At 44.6% G+C, this 12246-nt stretch overlaps 1 protein-coding gene across 2 annotated transcripts in view; it reads right to left on the reverse strand.

Moving 5' to 3' along the window:
* The window catches only part of RANBP3 (RAN binding protein 3), a 44502-nt gene that overhangs the window by 8871 nt on the left and 23385 nt on the right, over window positions 1–12246 (reverse strand). Inside the window, exons 9-13 of one of the 2 annotated variants that reach the window (XM_087701992.1) lie at window positions 9247–9350; window positions 9021–9099; window positions 4933–5035; window positions 2580–2704; window positions 44–134 (exon numbers count right to left, since the gene is read on the reverse strand). In XM_087701992.1, coding sequence (XP_087558118.1) covers window positions 44–134; window positions 2580–2704; window positions 4933–5035; window positions 9021–9099; window positions 9247–9350 — 502 coding nt within the window. Of the gene's footprint in view, window positions 1–43; window positions 165–2579; window positions 2705–4932; window positions 5036–9020; window positions 9100–9246; window positions 9351–12246 lie in introns of both variants that reach the window. The other variant, XM_087701984.1, reaches the window with a different exon arrangement.

The raw sequence follows: 12246 nt of genomic DNA on the forward strand, positions 1-12246 counted from the left end.
GCAGTGGTTGGTTGGTTAGGTTCCTGGCGTCTTTTCGTCTTACCCAGCCGTGACTGCAATGTCCCATCATCTGTAGACGCCATGTCATTCAGCCTCAGAAGCCCTCGGCCTCTTTCCACCCAGGACTGGGAGCTCTTATCAAAGACAAACAACTTGCATTGAATCTGTAACAGAAACATTAGCTGGAGAACTTTAACGAAGGCAGCAAACGAGGAGATCACAAACCACAAAGCCGCCAACGCATTTGAAAAATTGGGTTTTCGTGCTCGGCCCCAAATTCAAAAGTATTATTTCTCCCTAATAAGAAAGATGGAAACGTGATCCCTCTCATCTATGTATCAGAGAAAGTAGCATTTGAAGCAGGCAAAATAAAGGAGATAAATCAAACAGAAATTGTAAAAAAATGGTACTTCTACATTCAGTTAACAACAGATATTAGATACAATAAAAAGAGGATTTTTTTTTAGAAGCAACAGGCAAGTCGAAGAACAGTATTCTGAATTACGTGAGCCTTTGGTCTCATCCAGCAGAATTAATTATTGATATTGTTTACATGACTCTGTCAAGCCTCAGTGGACAGATCTAAATGTAACCTCTGTATGGTCAGCTTACAGCAGAGTTTTTCAACCTGAGCAACTTTAAGATGTGAAGAATTATGGAAGTTGAAGTCCAAACATCTTCAAATTGCTGCAGTTGAGAAACATTATAACTCTGCTAATTCATAATTTGTCTACTTGTGATGTACGGATAAACTACAAACAAGCAACACATATTACAGCTGAGAGTGAGGTGTGAACCTCAGATATAAACAAGAAGAGGAACACAACTTCACACCCCACTTGGGAGATCCCCAGAAACAACTGGCTAATCACAACTGCAAACCAAATGCTGGAGTAGGGGGCTCTGGGTCTGATTCAGCAAAGTGTCATGCCCCCATCGGAGCCTGAATCTGCGGGGGAAGACAAGCTGGAACTGGAGATTGAGGGGGCGGCTTCATTGCAAAATGGGGAGGACCAGGCCCAGTCAGGCCTTTTAGGATTGGGAAAGCTTGTAAGCAGGGAAAAAGGGGAGGCAAGATGACCAAAAGAGGCTAAGCAGTGAACATGAGAGACAAAACTCAGGCGATAAGCAAGGACTACCTCCTCCTGATCCTCAAGTGCAGAGAGTGGAGAGAAGGCGAGAACAGCGCAGACTGAGCTGACTATTCGGGGCAGGAGGGGGGGGGGGAAGAGCACCCCATCCCTCTTCACAAGACACATATGGGGACTGAGACTTAAGGAGACGCTGTGGGGAGGGGCATTTGTCAGAACAAATGCTGAATTCATTGAGTGTTGAGTGCCGACGTTTGAACTTTCCTGGATTCCTTGCATTCTTTCTGGCTTTCTGGCTTAATTGCCTTGCTCCTTTGCGTCCTGGACTCCTCGACTTGCCCTGCTGGATTTCTTGCTTTGCAGCCGTTGTGCTGAACTACTTTCAGTCAGAGACTGCTGGAAGTGTGTGTGTGTGTGATCACTTTGCTTTGGGACTTGCCAGAAACATGGAAGCATTTGGGGCAATTTGGAGCACTAAAGGGGTGGTTTGAACTGTCAGCTGCCTTTATTGCCTCTGTGCCGTGCCCCCGGTGGCAGGCCAAAGATCCAAAAGAAAAGTTGGCTGTGGGATGCTATTTGGAACATATACACCCGGGTCATCACACACTGATGTACTGGGAGGGATATCCTTGCATAGAGCATCTAACTGACCAGCGTTACAGAGCAGAGCAGAAGCTATTACATGAATGTGGAGCAGAAGCACCAACATTAAGGCTGGAAAAAGGAGGACCATTTTTCTGTTGGTCCAAGGAACAAGAGGGCAAGGCTTAGCATTTAAAGCATGGGGTGTTACAGATAGTCCTCTACTTATAACCATTTGTTTAATGACTGTTTAAAAATACAGCAGCACTGAAAAAAAGTGACCTCACTGTTTTTCACACAATTGTTGCAGCATCCCCATGGTCAACATGCGGACATTTGGCAACTGGCTCATATTTATGATGGTTGCAGTGTCCTGAGGTCATGGGAATCTCCTTTTGTGACCTTCTGACAAGCAGTGTCAATGGGGAAGCCAGATTCACTTCATGAGACCCTGTTACTAACTTAGCAATTGCAGTGATTCACTTAACAACCGGGGGGCAAGAAAGCTTGTAAAATGGACTAAAACTCACTTAACAACTGTCTCACTTAGCCACATAAATTTTGGGCTCAATTGTTAAGTCGAGGAGTAACTGTATGCCGTACCAAGCAGAGTTTTTAATACGTAGAACCTTTGAAAGAAAGAAAAAAACTAACAATTTTAACTCCCTGAAGTTTTTCCCAGATTCAAGGCTGTGCCTGTTCTGAAGATTGGCTGAGAGAAGATGCTTCAGGCTTGTGCTTGTAAACCTCCCAAGTGTGTGTGTGTGTGTGTGTGTGTGTGTGTGTGTGTGCACGCGCAAGTTTTCTCCACAGCATACACTCACCCTCCTGGCAAGCAAGACCAAGTAAAGCAAACATCCTGGGAGTTGCACAAGCTGAGTGCAGACTTCTGCAGATCCTACTCACCTGTAGCACATTACTCTCAGCTTCCTCTCCTGTGATTACTTCTACCTTCTCCAGGAGACATTTCCTGGCTGTTGCTTTTGTATAGGCTGCAGCGGACTCAGCGAGCGATTCTGATATATTATTGGCTGGAAAGAAATGGAAGGAGGTTAATGGGTGGTGTTGTGGCCGGTTCCACCGCAAAACCGCGGACGACAAAATCGTGCTCGACGAAAGCGCGTACGTGACGTCATCACAGCGCGACGAAAACATTGCGCTGTGATCGTAAAATTTAAAATTAAAGCGAAAACCTTACCCTAACCCCCCCAAACCTAACCCTAAACCTAACCCTAAACCTAACCCTTAACCTAACGCTAAACCTAACGCTAAACCTAGAGCCAAGGTGGCGCAGTGGTTAAATGCAGCACTGCAGGCTACTGCTAGATCAGCAGGTCAGCGGTTCAAATCTCACCGGCTCAGGGTTGACTCAGCCTTCCATCCTTCCGAGGTGGGTAAAATGAGGACCCAGATTGTTGGGGGCAATATGCTGACTCTCTGTAAACCGCTTAGAGAGGCCTGAAAGGCCTATGAAGCGGTATATAAGTCTACTGCTATTGCTATTGCTATTGCTAACGCTAACCCTTAACCTAACGCTCAACCTAACCCTAATGCTTAACGTAACCCTAAACCTAACCCTAACCCTTAACCTAACCTTAAACCTAACCCTAACCCTTACCTTTATGTGAATCGGCTTGCTTTAATTTAATTTTAATTTAATTTATTTTTTAATTTTTTTCGTCGCGCTGCTGATGACGTCAGTTACGCGCTTTCGTTGACCGCGCTTTTGTCGTCCGCGGTTTTGACGGGTCACGGTTGTAGCCCGCCAGCAGCCAGCAGAGCTGGCAGCAGATTCGGAAACTGAGGAGGTTGGGGAGGAACATGGGCCAGTCTTGGAGTCTGGGGAAGGCTCTGATGAGGGCTCTGTGTCGGAGGCAAAGTGGGGGCCAGAGCTGTATGACAGTTATCAGCTGCCTTCAGAGTCAGACATCAGTGAGGCAGACGAACAGCTGGAGCCTGTTTCCAATGTGCGCATGTGCAGAGTTGCCAGACAAAGGGGGAAGCTAAGGAACAAGGGTTGACTTGAGAGTAAGGCCATAAGTGGATGGTGAAAGGCCCCTCCCATAGGGAATAAAAGAGGGGTGAAAGGGGAGAGGTGTTTGCAGAAGACAATTAGTTCATTCCTGCATTCTTGCCAAGTATTGTGGGCATCTGAAAGATATCGGCCTGGCCACTCTCCAAGCCTGAGAAAGTAATTGTGAACTATTTTGAAAGACTGTGGGCCGGGATTTTGCTGGAGAGGAATTCACTGTAAATTAAATAAAAGAAGACTGGGCTTCGTGCTGCTGGGGAAGCCTAGGTCAGAACACGCGGGAAGCCTTGACTTCGAAAACCGTTTGTGCATTTCCACATAGAGCGAACAAAACTTTTTAGAAATCAAAATAAACCTAGTGTGATCAATTAGTATTATGACTGTGGGCACTTCTTTCATACTGATAGTTCTCACTTAGTGACGCAGTTGCTTAGTGACCATTCAAAGTTACAATGAATCTCCCCAAAGCTATTTATGAGTTCTGGAGTTCCGACAGTTCCCTCCCCCACAGTCATGTGATCACATTTTGCAAACAATTCACGTATGCAGCCATTTGTAGCATCCTGTGGTCACATGTCTGCAATTTAGACATTTTTGCCAGTTTCCCACATTTATTTCCTGTTCCGAGCAAAAAATACCCATTGAATAAAATAGGTTTGCTTATTGACAGAGAGAAAAAAATGTCATAAAACCAGGTGTGGTCACACGGTGATTCACTTAGCTGGCATAGCTAATGACTCTTAATTCTGAGCTCAATTGCAGCCACAATTCGAGAACCACCTGTATCCATTCATGCACAGCTTGGATGAATAGAAGATACAAAACCCCACACACAAAGTAACCTTTGCCCATGAAATTTAGTTACTAAATTTGTTATACTCTAGAAATAAATGTATATTCTGTTTAAAATGAATTAAATGCAGCAAAAAGAACCACAGAGCAACAATTAGCCCACTTAGCCAATCTACACCAACATTCTGCCCCCCAGCAGCAGAAATGGCTTCAATAAAGCTGCTATTTGAGCACCAAACTAATGAATAGCCGGTCTTTTTGCTGCGATGGTAAATATCCAGGACATATTCCAGCCGAGGAATCCAACTAGTGTTACAAAAAACATGCGTCTGTAAATGTTTTTAATTATAAATGTGGATTTTTTAAACCTATCCAGTCTTCTGGAGTGGGCGGCCATAAATACATTTACTGGAATAGTAAAGTTGTTTGTTTTACCTTTTTCTGGTGTCGCTTCCTGTGATGAAGATTCAGAGCCAGAGTCACCAGTGGTGTTTTCCTTGTTACTGTCTGTGCTGACCTCATTTGATTTGGGTGGACTCTACAAAAAAAAAGGGAAAAGAACAAGACCTAAAACCATTTCCAACATTTCGGGCTTAAGGCAATATTTTAGATTATTGGTCTGTAACATACAGGCAGTTCTTGGTTAAGAAGGTTCATTGGGATTGGAAGTTCCATCGCTAAGCAATGCAGTCATAAAGTTCCATCAAAACTTGGCAGTTCCCACTGCCACCGTTAAGCGAGGATCACAGGTCGTTATTAAGTGAGAATATCTTAGTAACTTTCTACAACCAAAGTCAGGGGGAAGCCAGTAGAAAATTGCAAGTCTCAGGCAGTTTGCATGCAGGCTGTCAAGTGGCTATTGCTGGGTGTGGGGAGGGCCTGGGAGTGACTGACACAGTGTGGCAGGACTGGGGATAGCAATAGCACTTGGACTTATATACCGCTTCACAGTGCTTTTACAGCCCTCTCTAAGTGGTTTACAGAGTCAGCCTACTGCCCCCAACAATCTGGGTCCTCATTTTACCCACCTCGGAAGGATGGAAGGCTGAGTCAACCCGTGACCCGTCAAAACCGCGGAGGACAAAATCGCGATCGACGAAAGCGCGCATTTGACGTCATCACAGCGCGACGAAAAAAATTAAAAATTGAAATAAAAATTAAATTAAACCAAGCCGATTCACATAAAGGTAAGGGTTAGGTTTAGGGTTAGGTTAAGGGTTAGGGTTAGGTTTAGAGCGTTAGGGTTACGTTTAGCGTTAGGTTAAGGGTTAGCGTTAGGTTTAGCGTTAGGTTAAGGGTTAGGTTTAGGGTTAGATTTAGGGTTAGGTTAAGGGTTAGGTTTAGGGTTAGGTTTGGGGGGGTTAGGGTATGGTTTTCGCTTTATTTTTACATTTTTCGATCACAGTGCGATGTTTTCGTCGCGCTGTGATGACGTCAAATGCGCGCTTTCGTCGAGCGCGATTTTGTCCTCCGCGGTTTTGTGGTGGAACCGAGTCAACCTTGAGCCAGTGAGATTTGATCTGCCAAACTGCAGCTAGCAGTCAGCTGAAGTAGCCTGCAGTACTGCCCTCTAACCACTGTACCACCTTGGCTGGATAACTTGTACCAGATTGATTTGTGATCTTTCCTTCTGGCTTCTCCATTGACTTGACTTGTGGGAAGCCGACAGGGAGGGTTGTAAATGGTGAGTACCTGATTGCAGGATGCTGCACTGTCATAACTGCATGTTGGCTGCCAAGTGCCCAGATCATAGTCACATGACTGTGTGAGGATGCTGGGACAGTCAAACTTGGAGTACCAGCAGTAGCACTTAGACTTATATACTGCTTCATAATGCTTTTACAGCCCTCTCTAAATGGTTTACAGAGTCGGCATATTGCCCATAACAATCTGGGTCCTCATTTTACTCATCTCAGAAGGATCGAATGCGGAGTCAACCATAACTCAGTCAGGATCAAACTGTTGGCAGTTGGCAGAAATAGCCTGCAATACTGCATTCCAACCACTGCGCCACCATGGTTCTTTTAGCAGTATCAGATGCAAGTAACACTCAGTCAGCACTATTATAACTTTGAGCAGTTGCTGAACAAGTGGTCATTAATAGAGAACTAGCTGTTAGTCTAGATCAGGGGTGTCAAACTCGCTCGCCACACCCATGCTCGATTTAGCGAAGGGGAAATAAAGTCGTGATAAACTCACATGACAATGAGAGTTTGACACCCCTGGTCTAGATACATTTAGTAAGCCAACTAATAAATCATCGATATTTATTTGGCTGATAGCCAACTGAGAGTTGATTTTTTTATTTTCTTTAATTTTTTATTAACAAACATGTAAAATACACACACACAAAACTTAGAAGTATACCACATTTACACAATACAATACAAACAAGAGCTTCCTGTTCTTTCTAATAGCAATTATCAATCGATACCGCTCACCTTATATTATTTCCCCTTCTATTGTATTTCATTTGGATTTCACCATTCTTAACCCTCTTATTTTACTCATAACTATTATTTTTTGAGTTTTGTTATATTCCTTCATTGATTCTTGTTTCTTTCCTCCATCCACCTATACCATTTATCCCATATCTGGTAGAATTCTGATTTTTTCTTTTCCCTGGATTTCTTTAGTTAGTTTGTCCATTTCAGCACAATCCATAACCTTTCTTATTTCATCTTAACTTGGAATTAATTTGTTTTTCCATTTCTGGGCAAAGGCAATCCTTGCCGCTGTAATTATATGTAGCATTAAATACTGGATTTATTTTTTATATTTTGCAGACATTATTCCTAATAAAAAAAACTTCAGGTTTCCATTCAATTTTAATCCCCGTTATTACCTCCAGCCAATTTTTAATCCTTTTCCAAAAAAATTTAGCCTCCTCACAGGTCCACCAGAAATGGTAATATGTTCCGTGTATTGATTCGCATTTCCAACATTTTGGGGAGGCATTTGTTAAGATTTTAGCTAACCTTGTTGGTGTCAGGTGCCATCTGTAACTGAGAGTTGATTTTGGGGTTCCACCACAAAACCGCGGACGACAAAATCGCGGTCGACGAAAGCGCGCATTTGACGTCATCACAGCGTGACGAAAACATCGCGCTGTGATCGAAAAATGTAAAAATAAAGCGAAAACCTTACCCTAACCCCCCCAAACCTAACCCTAAGCCTAACCCTAAACCTAACCCTTTACCTAACCCTAAATCTAACCCTAAACCTAACCCTTAACCTAACACTAAACCTAACGCTAACCCTTAACCTAACGCTAAACGTAACCCTAATGCTCTAAACCTAACCCTAACCCTAACCCTAACCCTTACCTTTATGTGAATCGGCTTGCTTTAATTTTATTTTTATTTCAATTTTTAATTTTTTCTGTCGCGCTGTGATGACGTCAAATGCGTGCTTTCATCGATCGTGCTTTTGTGGACCGCGGTTTTGACGGGTCACGGATTTTGGTGGGCTTGCAGATGATGATGATGAGCTATTTGTGAAACTGAAACATTTGCCACCTAAGCTCCTGACACAAAGATGAAGCAATGCTAAATGTGAAGAACACCTGTTTACTGATTTACAGGGTAGCCTTTGCTTCAATACTTATCCTACTATTCTCTACCTAATATCTGTGCGAGTAACCAATGAACATCTACAGGGATATGTGCACCTATGGGTGAGAGTGCTAATTCCATCCTGCCATTAGATTGCAACCTGACCCCAAGAGACAATATCATCTCATCCGGGGTTCTCTGCAATCAGGTAGCCGAGAGCAGCCACTCCAGAATTCTATCACAAAGTACCAGCAGTTACTTAGAGATTGGCTCAAATCCTTACTCGACTGGAAAATGATCTTGGCTTGTCACCCTTATTCTGAATGTAATATATGGGTTTGGAAAAGATAATAGGCAGGAGAGTAATTATGTATGTTGCTGTAGCTGCACAGCATCATTGCAGGTTTGCAAAAATATAAATCAGGAATGAACGAACTGTAACCTTACAGACTTAGTACAGCCCTTCATGGTATTGGACCTGGGTACTTGAGAGACCGCCTGCTGCCAATTACCTCCACTAGACCGATTAGATCCCACAGATTAGGCCTCCTCCGAATTCCATCCGCCGGCCAGTGTCGACTGGCGACTACCCGGAGGAGAGCCTTCTCTGTGGCTGCTCCGACCCTCTGAAACGAACTCCCCGTGGAGATTCGAACCCTCACCACCCTCCAGGCCTTCCGCAAAGCCCTTAAAACCTGGCTGTTCCGACAGGCCTGGGGCTAAAGAATTGTTGCCCCTGCCTCGAATTGGTATGACTGTTGTGTTTTTAATTATGTATTGTTTTTTATCTCGTTTAAATTCTTGTTTGTATCCCCCTTCCCTGGTTGAGTTGTGAGCCGCCCTGAGTCCCCTTCAGGGAAAAGGGCAGCATATAAATAAAATCAACATCAACATCAACATCAGCTTCATTGACCAGAGCAAAATATATCTAAAGCCATCAAAGCCCTCCAAAGCTGGGCAAGCGCTTACCAGTACTCTTTCGCTCATATTCTGCCCAAATACAAATTTGTTGCTGGAAGCATCGACACTGTGTGTAGAGTTTTCTATGCTGGAAGGAGAAAAATAACTCTTTACAATTTGGTGGCAAGGAAGCCGACCCTGCCTTTTTATACCCGCCGTCCCGCTGCCACCTTGCTTGAAGGAAGGAGCAGTGAAAAGCAAGGAAAGCGAGAAAGTGGCTGACATTCTCCCCCACCTGGAGCTGATATACTGCAGGAAGTAGTTTGTAGCAGAAGGCATCTCAGAGCTTGGGAGCCAGGTGTTTTGCACATCAGCTGATTCATCCCCTTCATCTCCTAGCTGGGATAAGATGGGTGGCACTGAGATTGGGTAAGGTCCAGAGAACAACACAAAGCACAAGTGCATATAAAACACAGGAAACTGCTTTGGATTAGTCAGATAATTGGTCCGTCTTAACATTAGTACTGGATCCTCTGATTGGAAGCTGCTCTGAAGGGATTCCACCTACTCTAAAAGGCTCCCAACAGCCTTGAAAGGGAGTTTCCAGAGCTCTAGAGATGGAAATTCTGTATAGGCTACACCACTCTGCAAACAACTTCTCTTCAGTTATGCAGAGAGAAAGAGATAGATTTGCTCCCCACCCCACCTTTCATTCTGCTGTCTCTCTCACACAGACTCTGATTTATGAAATAGCTGGAATGAAGGAAGATTGTTTTAGAATATCACTCCTGGACAGAAAAAGAAAAACACTTCAATTAAACTTGGTGCTCAAAATCAAGGGTGGATACTGAGCCTGAAGTTCTGTAGGAAGAAAGCAAGTCATGCATATATAATCTTTAGTTCTAAGAATAGAATAGAATGGAATAGAATAACAGAGTTGGAAGGGATCTTGGAGGTCTTCTATTCCAACCCCATGCCTAGGCAGGAAACCCTACACCACTTCAGACAAATGGTTGTCCAATCTCTTCTTAAAAAGTTCAAGTGTTGGAGCATTCACAACTTCTGGAGACAAGCTGTTCCACTGATTAATTGCTCTAACTGTCAAGAAATTTCTCTTCAGTTCTAAGTTGCTTCTCTCCTTGATTAGTTTCCATCCATTGCTTCTTGTCCTGCCCTCAGGTGCCTTGGAGAATAGTTTGACTCACTGTTCCCTCTAAGGTGCGCGGCTGCGCACGTGGCAAGAAAACACCGCGCAGCCGTTTCTAACTGCGCGCAGTGATTTCTGTCACAGGCTCCGGAAGCTGAGGGGAATATCTGCTGCCGCCTCCTCCTCCTCCAACAGCACTGCCGGATTTGCCGCCAACGCTGCAGCTGAGGTAAAGCTGCCAAAGCTCCCGTCAGCACCTCCGCCCGTGGCAGTGGTGCCTCTCGCACCTGAGCTGGCCCCCGCGTTATCCCTCCCCCTTCCTCCTCCGCTGTGCTTTTGAGGAGCCATTTGGCTGCAGGAGCTAGTAGGAAGGCGGCGGAGGGGGCGGGAGCAGGAAAAAAGGCCTCATGGCTTCTCAAAAGCACGGCGGAGGTGGAGGCGGCGGCAGGGGTAACCCAGAGCCCAGCTGAGGTGCTCTGAGCGGCAGGGGAGGTACCGCCGCCACTGCCATGGGCGCCTGCGGGAACTTTGGAGGCTTCACCTCGGCTGCAGCGCTGGGCAGCAAATATGTTGATGCTGTTGGAGGAGGAGGTGGCAGCAGCTATTCTTGTGGTGGCGGGGGCTCGTTGGCATCTTCAGCGACAGTCCTGTCCCCTGTGAAAAACCCCAAAGATGGAGCAGATCCACGCAGATGATGTTGCTGCAACATGACTGGAGGAGGAATTCTGGGAGTTGAAGTCCACAAGGCTTAAAGCTGTCAGGTTTGAAGACCCCTGGTTTTTTTTTTGCCTAAAGGGTTAGGGGTGCAAGGGTCTGGTAACTTGACAGCTTTAAGACTTGCACACTTCAATGCCAGAGTTTCTGAGCCAACATTTTGGTTGCTAAGCAGGACCGTTGTTAAGTGATACTGATATTATATAACACTTTTAATTAAGCGGGTACCTTGAATAAACATAACTTTTGAGTTTCAAATAATACTGATTTCGTTATTGTCTTAGGTGACATGTGTGAAAAAAATTCAGGTGCTAAGGTATGAAAATATGCCGCTCAAACACTATACTTTTCTGCTCACACTGAAAAAAAAATAGAGGGAACATTGGTTTGACTCCCTCTTCTTTGTGGCAGCCCCTGAGATATTGGAACACTGCTATCATGTCTGCCCTCATCCTTATTTTCATTAAACTAGACATACCCAGTTCCTGAAAGAATAATGCTTATGATTCACTTCTAACTCTCAGGGGTGGAGAAATACTTCAGTGGCCCCCAATCCTGTGTTATGTAGGAGTCAATACCAGAGATTTTGAAAAATCATTAGCCCCCACCTCTTGTTAATGAGGTAGGGTCACAAGTAGTCTAAGCCTGAGCTAAGTAAAAGTTGCTTCATGTTGGTGTCTAATAACAGCACTCAAGTGGCTAATAACAAATAAGGACCCATGGAAAGCATTCCCCGATTTCTGATTGGCAGGAATTTACAGAATGAGGGTTGTTCATTGACTGCAAATTTGCAGAATGATAATACAGGTAATCCTCGATCTACGACAATTGAGCCCCAAATTTTTGTGGCTAAGTGAAACATTTGTTAAGTGAATTTTGCTCCGTTTTACCACCTTTCTTGCCACAGTTGTTAAGCGAATCACTGCAGTTGTTAAGTGAATTTGGTTTTCCCATTGACTTTGCTTGTCAGAACGTCGCAAGAGGGGACCCCAGAACCCCAGGACACTGCGACGGTCACAAATGCAAACCAGTTCTCAAGCGTCTGAATTTTGATCAGGTGACCATGGGGATGCTGCAAAGGCCGTACTGTAAGTGTGAAAAGCGATCATAAGTGACTTTTTTCAATGCCGTTGTAACGGTCACTAAATGAACTGCAGTAAGTCGAGGACTACCTGCAGATCGTGCACAATTTTTCAAATCATCACCGCCCTCTGCAGGAATGTCTGCGCATGATTAACCTGAAGAGGGGAATCGAAAGAAATCGAACAGAACTTGCACATCCTTCATCTAGCGCATTGTTTGGCTACGAATGGCAACAGCTCTCTGGAGGCTAAATCAGAGAATCCCGCCACGAGCCACCCAAGAATATAGAACTAAGGCATCAGGAGTTGAAGGTGCTGCCTACAACATGGGCACTGCCACTCAGCTAATGCC

The sequence above is a fragment of the Thamnophis sirtalis genome, unplaced genomic scaffold (assembly GCF_051295495.1).
Source record: "Thamnophis sirtalis isolate CommonGarterSnake01/CBP01778 unplaced genomic scaffold, rThaSir2_p1.2 scaffold_1, whole genome shotgun sequence".
Lineage (NCBI taxonomy): Eukaryota > Metazoa > Chordata > Lepidosauria > Squamata > Natricidae > Thamnophis > Thamnophis sirtalis.